Raw genomic sequence first — 23,971 nt, 5'->3', positions numbered from 1 at the left:
GGCTGTCAAGTGGAATCCTCGGGGGAGCGCGGGGAGATCCGGCCCCGTGGGGCCTCCACGGTGGCCTGGCCCGCGATTGGAGTCCACCGATCTGCGGACGGATCTGTACCGTGGTTGCACTCCTTCCTTCCGCCCTGTCCTCTGTAAGGCTCTGCCATGGCCGGCACGGAGAAGAACCCCCCTACGCATGCACAGGAACACGCCGGCTGGTCTGCGCATGCGCGGAACCACGCTGGTGGTTCTGCGCATGCGCCAGCCCTTCGGCCCAGTTGGCACGGCGCCAATCTCTCCGTCGCTGGCCTAGCCCTCAGAAGTGCGGAGAATTCCGCAACTTCCGGTTGGCCCGATGCTGGAGTGGTTCGGGTCGTTCTTGCCGCCGGTGTCGGGCCATCCCTCCAATGCGGGAGAATCCTGCCCAAGATCTATTAATTGATTTCAAATTCAACCAGCTACTGCGGTGGGATTTTGATCCCTTGTCCCCATGGGGAGCATTTGGGAAACCATGATCACAATATAGGCGATGGAGCTAATTTCAGTGAGTTAAAAAATGATCAGCCTCGGCTGGGTTGAAGACAAAGATCGGAAGGTACATCAGTAAGTGAAAAACAAGAGTGTTTCAAGGAGAAGGTATCGTGAAAATGCAGATTAAGCACACTCCCATGAGGGGGCAAGGAAGGACGTCCAAAGCCAGAACTTGCTGAATGAATTAAATGACGGGCTGTTTAGCACACTGGGCTAAATCGCTGGCTTTGAAAGCAGACCAAGGCAGGCCAGCAGCATGGTTCGATTCCCGTAACAGCCTCCCCGAACAGGTGCCGGAATGTGGCGACTAGGGGCTTTTCACAGTAACTTCATTGAAGCGTACTCGTGACAATAAGTGATTTTCATTTCATTTTCAAATGTTGTCATTTAATTGAAACAGAAAAAGGAATTTTATTATAAATGCCAAGTTCAGTAGAGAATGAAGCAGAACACAGGTGCAGAGGAGAATTGATGTGGGAAATAAGAGAAGCTAAGGAAGTGAGAAAAGATTAGCAAATAACAGTAGTTTAAATAAATAGTAAAAGAAGAATTTGAAGGCTGATTCGACATGAAAAAGGAAATCATCATGTTGAGATAGAGAGAGCATGGTTGAGTATTTTGCACCTGACATCACAAAAGAGAAGGATGGTGCTCACAATGCCAAAATAAAGAGACGGCAATTGGGGAAATTGGATCCGATAAAAATAGAGGAAATCCTTAAAAAGTAGGCAGCACTCAACCAGAAATGTTTCCTAGTCTGGATAGGATGCATTCTAGGTTGCTAAAGTTAGTATGAGTGGACGTAAGTGGAGATTGTAAGCAGAACCTTGCAATCCTCCTTCGATATGCAGAGAACTGAAAGGCTTTTAAAAAAAAAAAGTGGGAGGCCTGTCAACTAATGTCGGTGGTGGGGGAACTTGTGGAGATCATAATCTGGGAGAATGTTGTTTGTCACCGGGAAGAATATGGATTGATGAATGAAAGCATTCATGGCAAATCGTCTGTGAGAAACTTGATTTGAGTTTTTCACTGAAATAGTGGGTAAATGAAGGTAGTGCAATTGTTGTGAATATGGATTTTCAAAACAAATTTGGAAAAGTACTGTATAATGGGTATGTTACCAGCATCATTGCCCTTCAGATTACAGGGAGTTGTGGCAACATGAATCCAAAATTGGGTAAAACACAGTAGAGGTGTACAGTTGTTTTTCAGACAAGAGCGGAGGAAATAGTAGTTTCTTGGTATGGAGGGAAAATTTTATGAGGGAAGGCTGATGGACTTGAGGTTGTTTTCGTTAGAGAGAAGAATGTTAAGAGGTGACCTAATAGAGGCATACAAAATGATCAGAGGGTTAGATAGGGTGGACAGCGAGAGCCTTCTCCCGCGGATGGAGGTGGCTAGCACGAGGGGACATAGCCTTAAATTGAGGGGTAATAGATATAGGACAGAGGTCAGAGGTAGGTTTTTTACGCAAAGAGTGGTGAGGCCGTGGAATGCCCTACCTGCAACAGTAGTGAACTCGCCAACATTGAGGGCATTTAAAAGTTTATTGGATAAGCATATGGATGATAAGGGCATAGTGTAGGTTAGATGGCCTTTAGTTTTTTCCATGTCGGTGCAACATCGAGGGCCGAAGGGCCTGTACTGCGCTGTATCGTTCAATGTTCTATGTTCTATATTAGGAGTACTGCTGTTTCTGATGTATGTCCATGACCTAGATTTGGGTGTACATAGGCCCTCGATGTTGTGCCGAGCTTTGTCCGAAACCAAGATCAAGCTATCCCACTCCCTGTCATTCTGGTGTATTCCATGTGCCTATCCGATAACCGCTTGAAAGTTCCTAAAGTGTCCAACTCCACTATCACAGCAGGCAGTCCATTCCACTCCCTAACCACTCTCTGAGTAAAGATCAACCTCGGACATCCCTCCTATATCTCCCACCCTGAGCCTTATAGTTATGCCCCCTTGTAACAGCTACATCCATGCAAGGAAATAGTCTCTGAACGTCCACTCTATTGATCCCTCTCATCTTATACACCTCAATTAAGTCACCTCTCATCCTCCTTCGCTCCAATGAGAAAAGCCCTAGCTCCCTCAACCATTCCTCATACGACCCACCCTCCAATCCAGGCAGCATTCTGGGAAATCTCCTTTGCACCCTTTCCAATGCTTCCACATCCTTCCTATAATGAGGTGACCAGAGCTGCACACAACTCCAAATGTGGTCTCACCAGGGGCCTGTACAGTTGCAGCATAACCCCAGGGCTCTTAAACTCAAGCCCCCTTTTAATAAACGCTAACACACTATAGGCCGCCTTCACGGCTCTATCCACTTGAGTGGCAACCTTCAAAGATCTGTGGACATGAACCCCAAGATCTCTCTGTTCCTCCACACTCCTCAGAACCCTGCTGTTGACCCTGTAATCCACATTCAAATTTGTCCTACCAAAATGAATCACCTCGCACTTATCCGGGTTAAACACCATCTGCCATTTTTCGGCCCAGCTCTGCATCCTATCAATGTCTCTTTGCAGCCTACCACTGCCCTCCACCTCATCCACTACTCCACCAATCTTGGTGTCATCAGCAAATTTACTGACCCACCCTTCAGCCCCCTCCTCCAAGTCATTTATAAGAATATCAAATAGCAGAGGACCCAGCACTGATCCCTGTGGTACACCGCTGGTAACTGGTCTCCAGTCTGAAAATTTTCCATCCACCACCACCATCTGTCTTCTATGTGATAGCCAGTTATTTATCCAATTGGCCAAATTTCCCTCTATCCCACACTTCCTTACTTTCTTCATGAGCCGACCATGGGGAACCTTATCAAATGCCTTACTGAAATCCATGTATACGACATCAACTGCTCGACCTTAATCTACACACTCAGTTACCTCCTCAAAGAATTCAATCAAATTTGTAAGGCAAGACCTGCCCTTCACTAATCCGTGTTGACTATCCCGGATTAAGCTGCATCTTTCCAAATGGTCATTAATCCTACCCCTCAGGACACTTTCCATTAACTTACCGACCGAAGTAAGACTAACTGGCCTATGATTACTCAGGTCATTTCTATTCCCTTTCTTGAACAGAGGAACAACATTCACCACTCTCCAGTTCTCTGGCACTATCCCCGTGGACAGTGAGGACCCAAAGATCAAAGCCAAAGGCTCTGCAGTCTCATCCCAAAGAATCCTTAGATATATCCCATCTGGCCCAGGGGACTTGTTGACCCTCAGGTTTTTCAAAATTGCTAATACATCTTCCTTCAGAACATCTACCTCCTCCAGCCTACCCGCCTGTATCACACACACATCCTCAAAAATATGGCACCTCTCCTTGGTGAACACTGAAGAAAAGTATTCATTCAACGCCTCTCCTATCTCTTCTGACTCCATGCACAAGTTCGCACTACTGTCCTTGAAGGGCCCTAACCTCACCCTGATCATTCTTTTATTTCTCACATTAGAATAAAAAGGGGTTTTCCTTGATCTGACCCACCAAGGACTTCTCATGCCCCCTCCTAGCTCTTCTGAGCCCATTTTTTTAGCTCATTCCTTGCGACCTTGTAATCCTCAAGCTACCCAACTGAACCTTCTTTTCTCATCCTTACATACACTTCCTTTTTCCTCTTGACAAGACATTCAACCTCTTTTGTGAACCATGGTTTCCTCACACTGCCATTTCCTCCCTGCCTGACGGGGACATACCTATCAAGGACACACACTATTTGTCCCTTGAACAAGCTCCACTTTTCATTTGTGCCTTTCCCTGACAGTTTCTGTTCCCATCTTCTGCTCCCTAATTCTTACCTAATCGCATCATAATTACCCCTCCCCCAATTATAAATCTTGCCCTTCCGTATGGCCCTATCCCTCTCCATTGTAACAGTGAAAGACACCGAATTGTGGTCACTATCTCCAAAGTGCTCTCCCACAAACAAATCTAACACTTGGCCCGGTTCATTACCCAGTACCAAATCCAATGTGGCTCCACCTCTTGTCAGCCTATCCACATATTGGGCGCAATTCTCCCGAGTCACGAAAACTCGGGAAGCTGGCGTCAAAAACGGACGCGTTTGACGCCAGCCTCCGCCCCCCCCCCCACCCCCCCCCCCCCCAGACCGGGAACCGATTCAGCTCCCCGGTCGGGGCTAGTGTCGCGCGGCCGTGAACTCCGGCATCGCGGGCTTAACAAATTTTGTTAAGCCCGCTAGCCAGAGTTAGCGACGGCTGACGCGTCAGATGACGTCAGCCGCGAATGCGCGGATTGGACGACTCCAACCCGCGTATGCGCGGATGACGTCATCGCGCTTGTGCGTGAAACCCGCGCATGCGCGGGCCGTTATGCCCCGCAGAAGCCCCGCGGATGGATCCATCAGGGCGGCGGAGGGAGAAAGAGTGTACGGGGTAAGTACCCGCTGCCCGCGATCGGTGCCCACCGATCGCGGGCCCATGGCACCCTTGGCACGGCCGTGGTACTGCCGTGCCAATCGGTGCCATGGTTCCCCAGATCGGGACTTTACGGCCGTTTTTACGAACGGTCAGACCAGGTGTGTTTTACGTTCATAAAAATGGCCGTTAAGGCCTTGGAAATCGGCCCATCGGCCAGGGGTGAATAGCTGCTCGCCGTAAAAAAATGGCGGGCAGCGATTCGTGTCTGGAGGCGGGCGTGGGGGGGGGGGGGGGGAAATAGCGGGAGGGCGTCGGACCAGCGTGTCCGTAAAAATTTACGCCGCCTGCTATTCTCCGAATTTTCGTGAGCGTTGAGAATTGCGCCCATTGTGTCAGGTAACCCTCCTGCACACACTGTACAAAAACTGCTCCATCCGAGCTGTTCGACCTATAAAGGTTCCAATCAATATTTGGAAAGTTAAAGTCACCCATGACAACTACCCTAAGACCTCCACACCTATCCATGATCTGCTTTGCAATTTCTTCCTCCATTCTCTATTCCTATTTGGGGGCCTATATAAAACTCCTAACAATGTGACCGCTCCTTTCCTATTTCTAACTTCAACCCATATTACCTCAGTAGGCAGATCCCCTTCGAACTGCCTTTCTGCAGCCTTTAAATTATCCTTGATTAACAATGCTACTCGTCCACCTTTTTTACCACCTTCCCTACTCTTACTGAAACATCTATACCCCGGAACTTCCAACAACCATTCCTGTCCCTGTTCTAACCATGTCTCTGTAATGGCCACAACACCGTAGACCCAAGTACCAATCCACACTCCAAGTTCACCTACCTTATTCCGGATGCTCTGTGCATTAAAGTAGACACACTTCAACCCACCTTCCCATTTGCCGGTATACTCCTGCGACCTTGATACCCTCCTCCGTAACGCACTACTCTCAACACTGGCTTCTGGACTACTTTTTCCCCACTGTATTTGTCAGATACCTCTTAAATGTCACTATCGTCCCTCCTTCCACCACCACCTCCGGCAGCGAGTTCCAGGCACCCACTACCCTCTGTGTAAAAAAAACTTGCCTCGTACATCTCCTCTAAACCTTGCCCCTCGCACCTTAAACCTATGCCCCCTAGTAATTGACCCCTCTACCCTGGGAAAAAGCGTCTGACTATCCACTCTATCTATGCCCCTCATCATTTTGTAGACCTCATCAGGTCACCCCTCAACCTCCGTTGTTCCAGTGAGAACAACCGAGTTCATTCAACCGCTCCTCATAGCTAATGCCCTCCATACCAGGTAACGTCCTGGTAAATCTCTTCTGCACCCTCTCTAAAGCCTCCACATCCTTTTGGTAGTGTGGCGAACAGAATTATACACTATACTCCAAGTGTGGCCTAACTAAGATTCTATACAGCTGCAACATAACTTGTCAATTCTTATACTCAATGCCCCGGCCAATGAAGGCAAGCATGACGTATGCCCTCTTGACGACCTTCTCCACCTGTGTTGCCCCTTTCAGTGACCTGTGGACCTGAACACCTAGATTTCTCTGACTTTCTTGATGGTTCTACCATTCACTGTATATTCCCTACCTGCATTAGACCTTCCAAAATGTATTACCTCACATTTTTCCGGATTAAACTCCATCTGCCATCTCTCCGCCCAAATCTCCAGATGATCTAAATCTTCCTATAACCTCTGACAGTCCTCATCGCTATCCAAAATTCCACCAACCTTTGTGTCGTCTGCAAACTTACGAATCAGACCAGTTACATTTTCCTCCAAATCATTTATATATACTACGAACAGCAAAGGTCCCAGCATTGATCCCTGCGGAACACCACTAGTCACAGCCCTCCAATTAGAAAAGTACCCTTCCATTGCTACTCTCTGCCTTCTATGACCTAGCCAGTTCTGTATCCATCTTGCCAGCTCACCCCTGATCCTGTGTGACTTCACGTTTTGTACCAGTCTACAATGAGGGATCTTGTCAAAGCCTTACTGAAGTCCATATAGACAACATCCACTGCCCTACCTGCATTAATCATCTTTGTGACCTCTTCGAAAAACTCTATCAAGACCTCCCCTTCACAAAACCATGCTGCCTCTCACTAATACGTCCATTTGCTTCCAAATGGGAGTAGATCCTGTCTCGAAGAATTCTCTCCAGTAATTTCCCTACCACTGACGTAAGGCTCACCGGCCTGTAGTTACCTGGATTATCCTTGCTACCCTTCTTAAACAAAGGAACAACATTGGCTATTGTCCAGTCCTCCGGGACATCACCTGAAGACAGTGAGGATCCAAAGATTTCTGTGAAGGCCTCAGCAATTTCCTCTCTCGCCTCCTTCAGTATTCTAGGGTAGATCCCATCAGGCCCTGTAGATACCTATTATTTTTCAAGACGCCCAACACCTTGTCTTTTGGGATCTCAATGTGACCCAGGCTATCTGCCCATTTCATTAGGCTGTTCTCCTGAAGTCTTCTATCCTCCTCACTGTGTACTACAATTACAAGTAGTAATCATACTTTTGCAATTTTCCCTGCTATGTGGAAAATTGGAGCATATTCTGGGGAAGGTGGGACCTGTACAAACAGGATGGTGTGCACCTGAACCCAGGGCCTCATGGTAGCATGGTGGTTAGCATCAATGCTTCACAGCTCCAGGGTCCCAGGTTCGATTCCCGGCTGGGTCACTGTCTGTGTGGAGTCTGCACGTCCTCCCCGTGTGTGCGTGGGTTTCCTCCGGGTGCTCCGGTTTCCTCCCACAGTCCAAAGATGTGCGGGTTAGGTGGATTGGCCATGCTAAATTGCCCGTAGTGTAAGGTTATGGGGGGATTGTTGGGTTACGGGTATACGGGTTACGTGGGTTACGTGGGTTTAAGTAGGGTGATCATTGCTCGGCACAACATCGAGGGCCGAAGGGCCTGTTCTGTGCTGTACTGTTCTATTTTCTATGTTCTATCTACACACCCTTCTCCAGACTCAACATCCACCTATTCCTTCTCTTTGGTGAATAGTTTAAACCCCCCGAAGAGCCGAAGCAAATTTTCCTCCCAGTATATTGGTGGCCCTCTGGTTCAGGTGCACACCATCCTGTTTGTACAGGTCCCACCTTCCCCAGAATATGCTCCAATTTTCCACGTAGCAGGGAAAATTGCAAAAGTATGATTACTACTTGTAATTGTAGTACACAGTGAGGAGGATAGAAGACTTCAGGAGAACAGCCTAATGAAATGGGCAGACACATAGTGAATGATAGTAAAAATAACAAATTATGCACTTTGGAAGAATCACAAAGGGTAATATAAACTAAGTGGTACAATTTTAAATGGAAAATCGGAACAGAGATCCCTGGGGGTTTACATATACATCTATTTGGTCAGACAAGTTGATGAGGCTGTGTTTTTAAATAAACAAATGCATGAGACCTTGGGCTTTATAAATAGTCACGTCATGTAAGGAAGTTATGCGGAAACATTATAAATCACTGCTCGGGTCTCAGTTGTATTATTGTGACTAATTCTGGGCATCACACTATAAGAAGAATGTTAATACCATGAGCACAGAGACAATTTACTGGAATAATGCTGAGCATGAGACTTCAATTAGGTGGAAGGAGATGGAAAAAGCTGGGATTTTTGTCTTTTGAGCAGACAAGGTTATGAAAGTGCTGTTCAAAATTCTGAAACTTTTCAAAAGATAGGAAGAAACTGATTCCACTGGCAGGATGGTTGATGACCAGAGAAGCAAGGAGGAGACTGGAGATTTTTTTTAACGCAGTGATTAATGCTGATCTGGAATGCAATGCAGTGCTGTGCCTGAAAGAGGGGTGGAAGTGGACTCTGTCATAGTTTGTTAAAGGGAATAGAATTTATATTTTTACTGAGAATTTATAGTACAGTAATATCCATTCAGCCCAGCTGCCCTCTGCCAGTGTTTAAGCATTGCACAAGCTCTCTCCCAGAACTGTTCATTTACTGAAAGTTGGCAGAGGTTAAGTTTCTGCTCCTGTTTGTTAGTTTGTGCGAATGGACCGATTTCAACTAAACCTGGCAGATGGTGTGGCCCAAGAAAGAGCTGATTACCTTTTAGTGAAGATGATGATCCTGCTCCTGGATTTTTTAATGTGATCCTTTATTATTGGGAAATGGAGCAAATTGACTTTTTCTCTTTTAGAATGTCGTGGGTTGTTTTACTCTGCATGTAGTCAGTTGTTTTGAAATAGAGTCATAGATATTTACATCATTTCGGCCCAGCTTGTCCATGACACCCAGTTTGTATCACTAATCTAGTCCCACTTGCCCACTTCTGGCTCATATCTCTCTATACCCACTGTCTCTTTGGGAAAAGATGTTGACTATCTACCTTATCTCTGCTCCTCATTCAATGTCAGTTGTTTCAGCTGCTGTGGTGTAACCTGTCGAGTCCTCCAAAACCACCGCCGAGACACAACCTTCCATCCTTCCCTCCACCAACTTAGCCAGTACTTTCACATCTGTATTTAGCAGCCATGTACAGAACAAAGAACAATACAGGACAGGAGCAGGCCCTTTGGCCCTCCAAGCCTGCGCCGATCACGTGTCCTATCTACACCAACCGCCTGTATCCTTCTGTACCCCGTCTGTTCATGTGCCTATCCAGATAAGTCTTAAAGGTCGCTAACGTATCTGCCTCGACCACCTCACTTGGCAATGCATTCCGTGGGCCTATACGACCAACATTCCAACGGGCAGCACGGTAGCATGGTGGTTAGCATAAATGCTTCACAGCTCCAGGGTCCCAGGTTCGTTTCCCGGCTGGGTCACTGTCTGTGCGGAGTCTGCACGTCCTCCCCGTGTGTGCGTGGGTTTCCTCCGGGTGCTCCGGTTTCCTCCAACAGTCCAAAGATGTGCGGGTTAGGTGGATTGGCCATGCTAAATTGCCCGTAGTGTCCTAAAAAGTAAGGTTAAGGGGGGGGGGGGGGGGGTTGTTGGGGGTATAGGGTGGATATGTAGGTTTGAGTAGGGTGATCATGGCCCGGCACAACATCGAGGGCCGAAGGGCCTGTTCTGTGCTGTACTGTTCTATGTTCTATGTCTTTCATCTTCTTTGGTATTAATGTGATTGTTGCCTGCATCATCGTCTCTGGCAACTCCCCTTTCTCCAACACCTCATTAAATGCTCCAAGAGATGTGGCACCAAGTCCGTCGCAAACTCCTTATAGAATTCCGTTGGATGACCATCGGGCCCCGGGACCTTCCCCGGCTTCATACTCCTTATACTGTTCAATACCTCCCTTAGCCCAAGGGCTCCGCTAGCGTCTGCCTTTTCTCTTCCTCCAACTGTGGAAACTCCAGTTGGTCTGAAAACCATCCCCTGTCCCCCTCTTCACCACCCCCTCGGGTCCGCCCTGTACAGCTCCTTATAATAATCCCGAAACGTCTCGTTTATCTTCCCCAACTCCGACACCACATCCCCTGCCCCAGTCCGTATCTTCAATATTTCCCTGGATGCAGCCTGCCTCCGCAGCTGATGCACTAACATTTACTCGCCTTCTCTTCGTATTTGTACTGCACCCCTCTTGCCCTACGCAGCTATCCTACCACCCTCCCTGTCGTCAACCTATCAAATTGCCCCTGCAATGTTTTCTCCTCGCCAATCCCTCCATGGTGGGTGCCCTTGAGTATTCCCTATCTACCTCAACTATCTTGTTAATTAGCCGTTCATGGGGCAGCACGTAGCACAGTGGTTAGCATTGCTGCCTACGGCACTGAGGACCTGGGTTCGAATCCCGGCCCTGGGTCACTGTCCGTGTGGAGTTTGCACATTCTCCCCGTGTCTGCGTGTGTTTCACCCCCACAACCCAAAGATGTGTAGGTTAGGTGGATTGACCTAAATTGCACCTTAATTGGAAAAATAAATAAATGGGTACTCTAAATTTAAAAAAAAATAGCAATTCATATTCCTCCCTCCTTTCCCTATCCGCATGTGCCTTGAAAGAGATAATCTCCCCCGGACAACCACTTTTCGAGCTTTCCAAAATGTGGCCGCTGAAACCTCTCCGTTTTGGTTCAGTTCTACATAATCTTTAACTACTGTTCGCACCTTATCACAATACCCTTTATCTGCCAACAACCCCGATTCGAGCCTCCAACCTGGCCTCTGCTCTCGTCCTGATCTAAGCCGAATCTCCAGCCAATGGGGCGCATGATTCGAGACTACTATCCCCGTGTACTCTGCCCCTTCCACCCCAACCAAAACTTCCTGACTCAGCACAAAAAAGTTGAATACACCCTATGAACATGTGAGAGAAAGGAATACTTATAGAATTATAGAATTTATAGTGCAAAAGGCCATTCGGCCATCGAGTCTGCACCGGCCCATGGAAAGAGCACCCTACTCAAGCCCAGGCTTCTACCCCATCCCCGCAACCCAGCAACCTGACCCAACCTTTTGGACACTAAGGGGAAATTTAGAGTGGCCAATCCACCTAGCCTGCACATCTTTGGACTGTAGGAGGAAACCGGAGCACACGGGGAGGGGGGAGTTGGGGGGTTGGCATAGCCGTCCCCTTACAAACATTTCACTCCTGCTACCCTTTGGGTCAACACAACAGAAAAAAGTAAACCCCTCCACATCAGAGGAAAAGAAAAAAAAAACCTCCCTCCAAACTCCACTCTATCCGTATTCCCATTATTTCAGAATGCCAGCGCCTCCGTCTCCCAAAATTATTCTGTTCTATCCCCAGTTTGTGCTCCTTGATAAAGTCATTGGATGCTTCTCGGGTCTCAAAATAATATTTCCGGCCTTCATAAGTCACCATAGTTTTGCCGGGTAGAGCACCCCAAACCTCATCTGCCGTTGATATAACACTGCTTTGGACTGTTAACCCAGCACGCCATTTTGCCAGTTCAGCTCCAGTGTCTTAGTATATTTGGACCTTGTTCCCCTCCCGTTCGCCATTCTGCTTCTCTCTGGCCCACTTGCAAAATCTTCTCTTTCTCCACAACCTTGTGGAGTCTCGCGATCACTGGCTGTGGCGGCTCCCCTTCTGTCTCAGAGACCTGTGCGCTCTGTCCACCTCGGAGACCTTGTCCGGCACTCCGTCCGCCACCAACCCTACCAGCATCCCCAAAACGTACTTTGTGGCACTCTCACTTTCCAGTCCTTCAGGCAGGCCCACTATCCACAGATTATGCCTCCTCGACCTGTTTTCATGCTCCTCCATCTTTGCTCTCAACATCTTGCAAATGGGGCAACACGGTAGCATGGTGGTTAGCATAAATGCTTCACAGCTCCAGGGTCCCAGGTTCGATTCCCGGCTGGGTCACTGTCTCTGTGGAGTCTGCACGTCCTCCCCCTGTGTGCGTGGGTTTCCTCCGGGTGCTCCGGTTTCCTCCCACAGTCCAAAGATGTGCGGGTTAGGTGGATTGGACATGCTAAATTGCCCGTAGTGTCCTAATTAAAGTAAGGTTAAGGGGGGGGGGGGTTGTTGGGTTACGGGTATAGGGTGGATACGTGGGTTTGAGTAGGGTGATCATGGCTCGGCACAACATTGAGGGCCATAGGGCCTGTTCTGTGCTGTACTGTTCTATGTTCTATGTCTCATGAGAGCCCACCTCCGCCTCCAGTGTCACCACTCTATCACTTGTGTTCAGAGATCTCCCTCGCGATCTCTCGGATCTGCGACCCCTGTGCCTCCAGACATTTTTCCACCCTCTCCATCAAGCCCTTCAGGAGTGCCTCCGCCCCTTCGATGGCCTTCGAGCGATCCTCCCACATCTCCTCCTCCTGCTAGCGGAACTCTTCCTTGATGAAGGTCATCTGGGGCTTTACTATTGCACTGGACCTTCCCCCTCCTCCATCCTTCCACAGGTCCCTTCCAACTCTTTCTCCTTCTGCCAGGTTGGTAACCAGCAGACATACCACTGCCGGGCTGAACTTCTCCGACCTTTAGCTACACTTTTCCGTCGAAGTTGCACCCTATTTCGGGCCAAAAGAGCTCTTTTCCATGCCTTAAAGCAGGAGCTGCCCTGTGTGTGGCCACTCACACCATGGCCGCCACCGAAAGTCCTCCTTCCTGCATTTTAATCACTCTTCATAACATAGTGTTGGTAAACTTTAACATGGTGAAATTATCTTGAAATTCATAATAAACCTATCGGAATTTGTTGAAAAACACCAACTAAAAGCTAAATTGTTTAATGTGTCCTTAAACTTTATTATTTCAAAAGCTTTGTGTCCATTGCTATTGCCATCTCCATTGTGATGAATGGAATTGATGTTGCTTTCCAAGGTTAAATATTCTTCTATGCCGTGAGTCAGTTTAGCTCAGTTGGCTGGACAGCTGGTTTGTGATGCGGAGCGAGGCCAACTGCGCGGGTTCAATACCCATAATGTCCGAGTTTTAGATGAAAGCTCACCTTCTCAACCTTGCCCCTCGCCTGAGGTGTGGTGATCCTCAGGTTAAATCACCACCAGTCAGCTCTTCCTCCTCAAAGGGGAAAGCGGCCTCTGGTCATCTGGGACTATGGCGACTTTACTTTCCTTTATTCTTTTATACATATAGCAGCACTAAGCCGTCAATGTGAAATATAATCTAATTTCTTACTAATCAATGGATAGCTTCACCACAGTGTGGGACAAAGAGTCATGTCGATCAGAAAGGCTTTAGGCTAAAATCCTGGTCTGAGGACTTTGAACATCTATCAGTGCTTCTGTCCGGTTGATAGATGATGGACGATTATTTGGGATTTGTTGAGGATTGCTATTTATAATTTCAATATATAATTGATGCATAATAACCTGCAGGGTAGGGCAATAGGGAACAAAAAGGGGAGTGGGCCTAATTGAATAGCTATTCAAAAGAACTGGCACAGGCATATATTAGTTCCTTTTGTGCTGTATGGTTTCATTTTAACATGCTTGTGTCCTTCCGTCAGAAGGGGCAAGAACAAAAGGAGTCAGATTTGAGGGGAGTAGAATTAGTCAAACTATCTAACATTGTAATGTATGTTAACAAGGAATATGGATTTGGATTTAAAATAGATATTTCTGTATAGAACCTTAGTTCGGCCACACTTGGAGTATAGTGATCAATTCTGGTTGCCTCACTACCAAAAGGATGTGGAGAGGGTGCAGAAGACATTTACCAGGATTTTGCCTGGTATGGAGGGCATTAGTTATGAGGAGAGGTTGAATAAACTCGGTTTGTTCTCACTGGAACGACAGAGGTTGATGGGGGCGACCTGATAGAGGTCTACAAAATTATGAGGGGCATAGACAGAGTGGATAGTCAGAGCCTTTTTCCCAGGGTAGATGGGTCAATTACTAGGGGGCATAGGTTTAAGGTGCGAGGGGCAATGTTTAGAGGATATGTACGAGGCACGTTTTTTACACAGAGGGTAGTGGGTGCCTGGAACTCGCTGCCGGAAGTGGTGGTGGAGGCAGGGACGATAGTGACATTTAAGGGGCATCTTGACAAATACATGAATAGGATGGGAATAGAGCGATACGGACCCAGGAAGTGTAGAAGATTTTAGTTTAGACAGGCAGCATGGTCAGCACAGGCTTGGAGGGCTGAAGGGCCTGTTCCTGGGCTATACTTTTTTGTTCTTTGTATTCATGAATGCTTCATTTGCAGGCAAACGAAAAGAGCGAATTCTAACAGTAACAAGGAAAGATGATGCAGAATGCTACATTCCTGTGAAGCCCACTATGGTGAAAAGTAAATCTTTTGATAGATTTGCATCTCCTAACCAAGATGGAACAGATCTGTTTTCAAGTAAGATTTTATTCTGCTTGTGGGAGAGTGTCTTTAGAATTGATATTCTTGCCAACTTGTAAGGAGATGTTACAATTTAAACTTTGAGACTCGTGAATAATTTTCAGACAAATATTTGAACACCTGAGCAGCCATTTAGAGATTTTTCTTTGCATTTTAGTTTTAAGAAGTATTGAAATACAAATCCTTAACATAGAATACTCCAGTTTTGTTCTTTTGCCATTAATTTTTACTGGAAAATGTATTCTTTTTCAGACACTTACTGCCCTATTCAGTTACATAGTATCACATACCATTGGCACAATTGACACTCACTTATTTGATTTGTTCATGGCATGTGGCATTACTGATAAGGTGAGCATTTATTGTCCATACCTATTTGCCATTGAGAGGATGGTGCTGAACTACTTCTTGAAATGCTAGGGTCCATGTGGTGGAAAATAAACCCACTGCTGTTAGGCAGGGTAGTTTTTTTAAAATTTGTTTACGGGATGGGGCGTCACTGGTTAGGCCAGCATTTATTGCCCACCCCTAATTGCTCTTCAGAAGGTAGTGGTGTGTGCCTTCTTGAACCACTACAGTCCTTGAGGAGTAGATACATACACTGTGCTGTTCTGGAGAGAGTTCCAGGATGTTACCCCAGTGACGGTGAAGGAAAGGGATATATTTCCAAGTCAGGGTGGTGAGTGACGTGGAGGGGAGCAATCGAGCAGGCTGCTTTGTCCTGGATGATGTTGAGCTTCTTGAGTGTTGTTTCTAGGCAAGTGGAGAGTATTCTATTACATTCCTGACTTGTGCCTTGTAGATGGTGAATAGGCTTTGGTGATCATGTGAAGATGAAAGAACAGTATTGTATTTCCCAGTTGGGATGGTTTATGGTTTGCGGGTGGACCTCAGTGGTCATGTTACTCTGCATCTAGTGCCCTTGTCCTTCTAGGCGATAGAGGTTGAGAGTTTGGATGGTGCTGTTAAAGGAGCTTTGGTGAGTTGCTAAAGTGCACATTGTGGATGGTACAGTTGCAACTGTGCTGTGGTGGTGGAGGGATTGAATGTTGGAGGTTTAGATCAAGTGGGCTGCTTTGTGTTGGATGGCGTCAAACATCTTGAGTATTTTATGTTGTTGGAGCTGCATTCGTCCAAGCCAGTGGAGAGTGTTTCATCACACTCTTGCCTTGAGCCTTGTAGATGGTGGATGGGCTTTGGTGAATCAGGAGGTGAGTTCCTCATTGCAGAATTCCCAGACTCTGACCAACAATAACAAAATAATCCAGGAATACTTTAACAAAGACAATTGCTATACACTGTATCTGTAACTTTACCCAGTTCCAAACTTTATTTCACGAACTATATAAATAATTCTCTACAAGCTTTCCACAACATCTTACAGATATTTAAAATGTATTTTTAATATCCAATAATAGTTACCACACCAGGCAGTTATATCTCTTTGGGGTTTGATTCCGAGTACAAAAAAAACTAGCTTCTTAAGACAGGCCTTCTTCACAGAGCCGGCTTGCTGGGAGATAGGAATAATATGATTAGGGACAGTCAGCATGGTTTTGTGAAGGGTAGGTCATGCCTCACAAACCTTATCGAGTTCTTTGAGAAGGTGACTGAACAGGTAGACAAGGGTAGAGCAGTTGATGTGGTGTATATGGATTTCAGTAAAGCGTTTGATAAGGTTCCCCACGGTCGGCTATTGCAGAAAATACGGAGGCTGGGGATTGAGGGTGATTTAGAGATATGGATCAGAAATTGGCTAGTTGAAAGAAGACAGAAAGTGGTAGTTGATGGGAAATGTTCAGAATGGAGTTCAGTTACGATTGGCGTACCACAAGGATCTGTTCTGGGGCCGTTGCTGTTTGTCATTTTTATAAATGACCTAGAGGAGGGCGCAGAAGGATGGGTGAGTAAATTTGCAGACGACACTAAAGTCGGCGGAGTTGTAGACAGTGCGGAAGGATGTTGCAGGTTACAGAGGGACATAGATAAGCTGCAGAGCTGGGCTGAGAGGTGGCAAATGGAGTTTAATGTGGAGAAGTGTGAGGTGATTCACTTTGGAAAGAATAACAGGAATGCGGAATATTTGGCTAATGGTAAAATTCTTGGTAGTGTGGATGAGCAGAGGGATCTCGGTGTCCATGTACATAGATCCCTGAAAGTTGCCACCCAGGTTGATAGGGTTGTGAAGAAGGCCTATGGTGTGTTGGCCTTTATTGGTAGAGGGATTGAGTTCCGGAGCCATGAGGTCATGTTGCAGTTGTACAAAACTCTAGTACGGCCGCATTTGGAGTATTGCGTACAGTTCTGGTCGCCTCATTATAGGAAGGACGTGGAAGCTTTGGAACGGGTGCAGAGGAGATTTACCAGGACGTTGCCTGGTATGGTGGGAAAATCTTATGAGGAAAGGCTGATGGACTTGAGGTTGTTTTCGTTAGAGAGAAGAAGGTTAAGAGGTGACTTAATAGAGGCATACAAAATGATCAGAGGGTTAGATAGGGTGGACAGCGAGAGCCTTCTCCCGCGGATGGGGGTGGCTAACACGAGGGGACATAGCCTTAAATTGAGGGGTAATAGATATAGGACAGAGGTCAGAGGTAGGTTTTGTACGCAAAGAGTGGTGAGGCCGTGGAATGCCCTACCTGCAACAGTAGTGAACTCGCCAACATTGAGGGCATTTAAAAGTTTATTGGATAAGCATATGGATGATAAGGGCATAGTGTAGGTTAGATGGCCTTTAGTTTTTTTTTTCCATGTCGGTGCAACATCGAGGGCCGAAGGGCCTGTACTGCGCTGTATCGTTCTATGCTCTATGTGCTATGTTCTATACGGCTATTCCTGCTGTGGCCAAGGTCGAAATAGGTTTTATCATATCTTGCTGTCCAGCTTTTTGTTTTTATCTTTCTCTATCTGAACTAATCTCTTCAGAAGTAAAACTTAAGTACCTTTATTTTGTGGGTCTATCTTTTCCGTGTAAATGCAGAGTTCGCACCTTGTCTCTCCTCCTTTGAACCTCTAACCCCTTATTCAAACCCTTTATGTTCTGTTCCCTATTGTTAGCAGCTTGCCTGAGGTGAACATGTGCTTGCAGTGTTGCTAAGCTCATCAGTATATCAAACTAGTTCCTTTAGCATAATGAAACTGTCCCTTTAAGCAGCTTACATTTTACAATAGTTTTTTAAAAATATGTAACGAGAAACAATGCCAAATTATTGGATTTCCCTCTTATTTCATGTTCTCACTATTTTTCCTGACACGGTCATCGTTAAGACCTCCTATTTTCACCTGTGTAACGTTGCCTACCTCCACTCCTGCTTCAGCTTATCCATTCTGAAACTCTTCCATGCTTTTGCTACCTCCAGACTTGACTATTGTAGCATACTGCTACCCACCTTCCCACGTTCTATTCTGTGTCGACTACTGGTGATTCAAATTTCTCTTGTCCATGTCCTAATCTCGCCAAATATAATTTACCCATTACTCCTCTGCTTACTGGCCTATTCTGGCTAATGGTTAAACACTGTATTAATTTTAAATTTATCGTCCTTGTTTTCAAATCCTTTCTTGTCATTGATCCTTCTTTATATCTGCCATCTTCTGCAGCCCTGCAATCCTCTGAGGTACCTGCACTCCTCTAATTCTGTTCTTTTGGCATTCCAAGTAATAACAGTTTCACGATTGGTGTCTCAATTTGCCCAGGCTCTAGGCTCTGGAAATCACTGCCGAAACATTTATCTTTCTTCCTTAAATCACACTCTTTGAAGGATAACGTAGTGGTTAGCACCAGGGAACCGGTTTCAATTCTGGACATGGGTGACTGTGTGGAGTTTGCACTTTCTCCCCGTGCCTGCATGGGTTTCCTCTGGGTACTCCTGTTTCCTCCCAGGGTCCAAAGATGTGCAGGGTTGGGTGGATTGGCCATGATAAAATTTCCACTTTGTTTCCAAAGATGTGTAGGTTAAGTGAGGTTATGGGGCTACGGCTGGTGAGTGAGCCTAAGTAAGGTGCTATTTCAGAGGATTGGTGCAGACTCAATGGGCCGAATGGCCACCTCCTGCACTGTATGATTCTATGGAACCTACCTTTTTGACCTAGTATTCAGACATCAGTCCTGATATCTCCTTACCCAGCTCAGTCTCAAATTTTATTTTGTAACGCCTCCATGATGCACCTTGGGATATTTATTAGTAAAGGGCTATATAAATAGGAGTTATTAATGAATTTCTGAAAAGATTTCTGAAAGGAAGATTAATTCTTTGGATTTTGCCTTCAGCAGCCATTTTCTTTTGAGCAAAAGGACATCAAGTTGTCATCCGTATAAGAATGAGGCTAATGTTACTTGGTGTTATTTATGCACACATGATGCCAGAAAGCCTTTGACAAGGTGTCAGACAAAAGGTTGCTGCATAAGATAAAGATGCATGGCATTAAGGGTAAAGTAGTAACATGGTTAGAGGATTGGTTAATTAATAGAAAGCAAAGAGTGGGGATTAATGCGTGTTTCTCTGGTTGGCAATCAGTAGCTAGTGGTGTCCCTCAGGGATCCGTGTTGGGCCCACAATTGTTCACAATTTACATAGATGATTTGGAGTTGGGGACCAAGGGCAATGTGTCCAAGTTTGCAGATGACACTAAGATGAGTGGTAAAGCAAAAAGTGCAGAGGATACTGGAAGTCTGCAGAGGGATTTGGATAGGTTAAGTGAATGGGCTATGGTCTGGCAGATGGAATACAATGTTGACAAATGTGAGGTTATCCATTTCGGTAGGAATAACAACAAAAGGGATTATTATTTAAATGATATTGTATTAAAACATGCTGCTGGGAAGAGAGATCTGGGTGTGCGAGTGCATGAGTCGCAAAAAGTTAGTTTACAGGTGCAACAGGTGGTTAAGAAGGCGAATGGAATTATGTTCTTCATTGCTAGAGGGATGGAGTTTTAGACTAGGGAGGTTATGCTGCAATTGTATAAGGTGTTAGGGAGGCCACACCTGGAGTATTATGTTCAGTTTGGTCTCCTTACCTGAGAAAGGATGTACTGGTGCTGGAGGGTGTGCAGAAGAGATTCACGAGGTTAATCCCAGAGCTGAAGGGGATGGATTACGGGTAGAGGTTGAGTAGACTGGGACTGTACTCGTTGGAATGTAGAAGGATGCGTGGGGGATCTTATAGAAACATATAAAATTATGAAGGGAATAGATAGGATAGATGCGGGCAGGTTGTTTCCACTGGTGGGTGAAAGCAGAACTAGGGGGAACAGCCTCAAAATAAGGGGAAGTAGATTTAGGACTGAGTTTAGGAGGAACTTCGTCACCCAAAGGATTGTGAATCTATGGAATTCCTTGCCCAGTGAAGCAGTTGAGGCTCCTTCATTAAATGTTTTTAAGATAAAGATAGATAGTTTTTTGAAGAATAAAGGGATTAAGGGTTATGGTGTTCGGGCCGGAATGTGGAGCTGAGTCCACAAAAGATCAGCCATGGTCTCATTGAATGGCGGAGCAGGCTCGAGGGGCCAGATGGCCTATTCCTGCTCCTAGTTCTGTGCACTGTGAAAAATTGTTTGGAAGGTTCTCCACTGTTCCTCAACTGTTTTACCATAAAGTCTTTGCTCCCAGTCTACATTAGCTAGTTCTTCTCTCATCCCCTTGTAATCTCCTTTGTTTAAGCACAAAACACTAGTGTTTGATTTTATCATCTCACCCTCCATCAGTATTTTAAATTCCACCGTATCGTGATCGCTCCTTCTGAGAGGATCCCTAACTATGAGATTATTAATCAATCCTGTCTCATTACACAGGACCAGATCTAGGACCGCTTGTTCCCTCATTGGTTCCATTACATACTGTTCGAGGAAACTATCGCGGATACATTCTATAAACTCCTCCTCAAGGCTGCCTTGACCGACCTGGTTAAACCAATCAACATGTAGATTAAAATCCCCCATGATAACTGCTGTAACATTTCTACATGCATCAGTTATTTCTTTGTTTATTGCCTGCCCCACTATAATGTTACTATTTGGTGGCCTATAGACTACTCCTATCAGTGACTTTTTCGCCTTACTATTCCTGATTTCCACCCAAATGGATTCAATGTTATCCTCCATAGCACCGATGTCATTCCTTACTATTGCCCAGATGTCATCCTTGCATAACAGAGCTACACCACCTCCCTTACCATCCACTCTGTCCTCCTGAATAGTTTGATACCCTCGGATATTTAACTCCCAGTCGTGACCATCCTTTAACCATGTTTCAGTAATGGCCACCAAATCATAGCTATTCACAATGATTTGCGCCATCAACTCATTTACCTTATTCCGAATACTATGAGCATTCAGGTAAAGTACACTTATGTTGGCATTTATACCTCTGTTTTGAATCTTAACACCTCGATCAGTAACCTTTCTTAAGGTTTTGAATCTTAACACCTCGATCAGTAACCTTTCCTAAGTTATATTTCCTCTTAACGTTTCTCCTAATTTTCCTTGTCGTTGAACCCATATCTTCATGTAACAACCTGCCGCGTCGCTTACAATTTATGTTTTTATTTCCCGTTTTATTCCTTTTAGTATTACTGGGCCTATTCAATGAGCTCCCCTCAGTCACTGTACCTTGTACTGTCGCCCTTTTTGATTTTTGACTATGGCTTCTCTGCCTTACTCTTTCCCCCTTACTTCATTTTGCTTCTGTCCCTGTTTTACTACCTTCCAACTTCCTGCATTGGTTTCCATCCCCCTGTCACATTAGTTTAAACCCTCCCCAACAGCTCGAGCAAACACTCCCCCATGGACATCGGTTCCAGTCCTGCCCAGATGCAGACCGTCCGATTTGTACTTGTCCCACCTCCCCCAGAACCGGTTCCAATGCCCCAGGAATTTGAATCCCTCCCTCTTGCACCACCCCTCGGGCCACGCATTCATCCTATCTATCCTGACATTCCTACTCTGACTAGCTCATGACACTGGTCGCAATCCTGAGATTACTACCTTTGAGGTCCTACTTTTTAGTTTAACTCCTAACTCCCTGAATTCAGCTTGTAGGACCTCATCCCGTTTCTTACCAATATCGTTGGTGTCTATGTGCACTACGACAGCTGGCTGTTCACCTTCTCCACCTCCCCCCCCACCCCCCCACCCCAGAAAGTCCTGCAGCCACTCCAAGACACCCTTGACCCTTGCACCATGGAGGCAACATACCATCCTGGAGTCTCGATTGCGTCTGCAGAACCGCCTGTCTATTCCCGCACTGTGAGCCATCTGGCCTCAGTGGAACTCTGACTTTCACACAAGTGTTTCCAAACTCTACTCTCGAAGTACACTCTTGGAATGTTGCCACAAATAAAGCTTTCTCCCTTATGCCCGCACCAAGGATCCACCTCCAGAATTTCTACCTCTACATTCAGTATTCTTCTGCCTTGGATTGCCATGTGCATTTAAGCTTGCACACAATCTCTCAGGTACCCAGCCCTGCCAACAGAACACTGCTGCCTCACAGACTGTATTTAGATGCAATATAATTTTTTGTTTCCCTCGGTTGCCTGGTTTATCACCTAGCCGACTTAAATCTGATTCTTGCTGCTGTCTCTTGAACTGAGAGCACGTTCTCTGCTTTTAACTTGAATTTGTCTGAATAGGACCTTGTTCAACATCCTGTTCTTTGTTCCTTTAACTTAACTGCTTTCCTGAGACATACTTTGTGCTGAACACCCTGGTTTCTGGGACTTTTTTTTGTTCTTTTGGGTAATCTGCTTCCTGCACTTCACTTCCTTGTGTCTAGCTTCTCTGGTACTAGCTTGCAACTAACTCAAAAGTTCTTTCTGTCCTAGGGTGGTCCCTGATTGCTTAGAAACAGCCTAGTGTTCTGTCAAGCTCTGTTTGCCTTCATCCTAAACACTCATTACCATGAATGTTCCTAAACCAAACTGAAGTCATTCGCACATTCAAACACAAAATTAAACTTAAAGCTATACCCTATTTCTAATACTCACAAATATAACTATAAACTACCTCTGTTTCCTGACACAATCAACTTCTCTGACACTTAAAATTATCAAATACAAATGTGGAGTCTCATTCCTTCAGGTATTATTTTTTGGAGATTTCCAACAGTTTTGTTTTCATTTAATTTTATTTTCTCTTTTCTCTCAATGCATTCCTGCCTCCTCTCTGTCTAATTTGGCCTTGATTTCACCCACTTTAACTTACATCATGCTATTACACTGTTAATTTTACACTCCTTCAACCTAATTGATTGAGGAGGTACACAGCTGCCTGGTCTGTTCACTCTGATGCCAGATACCAGATTTCTGTCATGATAACATTAGTCACCAGCCTCTAGTAACATGAGAGACAGAAGATTAAACCTGAATGCACAAGGACAATTCCAACGGATGCAGACATGGTGATGGACCATTATTTCCAGTGTTTCTAATCCCGAAATAGAAGCCAGACTTTAGAGGTCATTCATACTACAGTATCTCGCTTCTAACAAAAGAAAATTACTGCGGATGCTCGAATCTGAAACTGAAAAGAAAATGTTGGAAAATCTCAGCAGGTCTGGCAGCATCTGTAGGGAGAGAAAAGAGCTAACGTTTCGAGTCCTGCTGAGATTTTCCAGCATTTTCTTTTTCGCTTCTCTTTCTCTTTTCCATCAACCCATTCCTATCAATTAGTGCAAAGCAAAACGCAGTTAATGCACAATTTACCATACTAAATAGAAACATGGAAAATAGGAGCAGAAGTAGGTTATTAGGACCTTTGGCCTGCTCTGCCATTCGATATGACCATAGCTGACCCTTTATATCAGCGTCATACTCTTGTACTCTCCCCATACCTCTTGATGCTAGAAACCTACCTATTTCCTTCTTAAACATATTCAGTGATTTGGCCTCCACGGCCGTTGGTGGTAGAGAATTCTACAGATTCACCCCCTCTGAATGAAGAAGTTTCTCCTCATCTCAGTCCCAAATGGCCGACCCCGCATCCTGAGATTATGATCCCATGTTCTAGACAGGGGCCCCCCTCCCAAACCAGAGGAAACAACACACTGCATCCAGTCAATCCAGCCCTGTCAGAATTTTATACTTTTCACAAGATCCCCTCTCATTCTTCTAAATTCCAGTTGAGCCAAAATTTCCTTGTATGACAATTCTGCCATCCCAGGAATCAATCTTTGCTGCACTCCCACCATGGAAAGCATATCCTTTCATGGAAATGGAGACCAGAACACACAATACTCCAAGTGAGGCCGCAGCAAGGTCCTG

General features: G+C 45.7%; 1 protein-coding gene across 2 annotated transcripts in view; it reads left to right on the top strand.

Annotated features, from left to right (window-relative positions):
• The window catches only part of LOC119978090 (katanin-interacting protein), a 307,079-nt gene that overhangs the window by 123,841 nt on the left and 159,267 nt on the right, over positions 1 to 23,971 (top strand). For both annotated transcript variants that reach the window (XM_038819487.1, XM_038819488.1), the window contains exon 9: positions 14,568 to 14,708. In XM_038819487.1, coding sequence (XP_038675415.1) covers positions 14,568 to 14,708 — 141 coding nt within the window. The remainder of the gene's footprint in view (positions 1 to 14,567; positions 14,709 to 23,971) is intronic.

The sequence above is a fragment of the Scyliorhinus canicula genome, chromosome 15 (genome assembly GCF_902713615.1).
Source record: "Scyliorhinus canicula chromosome 15, sScyCan1.1, whole genome shotgun sequence".
Classification (NCBI taxonomy): domain Eukaryota; kingdom Metazoa; phylum Chordata; class Chondrichthyes; order Carcharhiniformes; family Scyliorhinidae; genus Scyliorhinus; species Scyliorhinus canicula.
The sequence above is the reverse complement of the archived record's forward strand: the minus strand, read 5'-3'. Positions and strand labels throughout refer to the sequence as shown.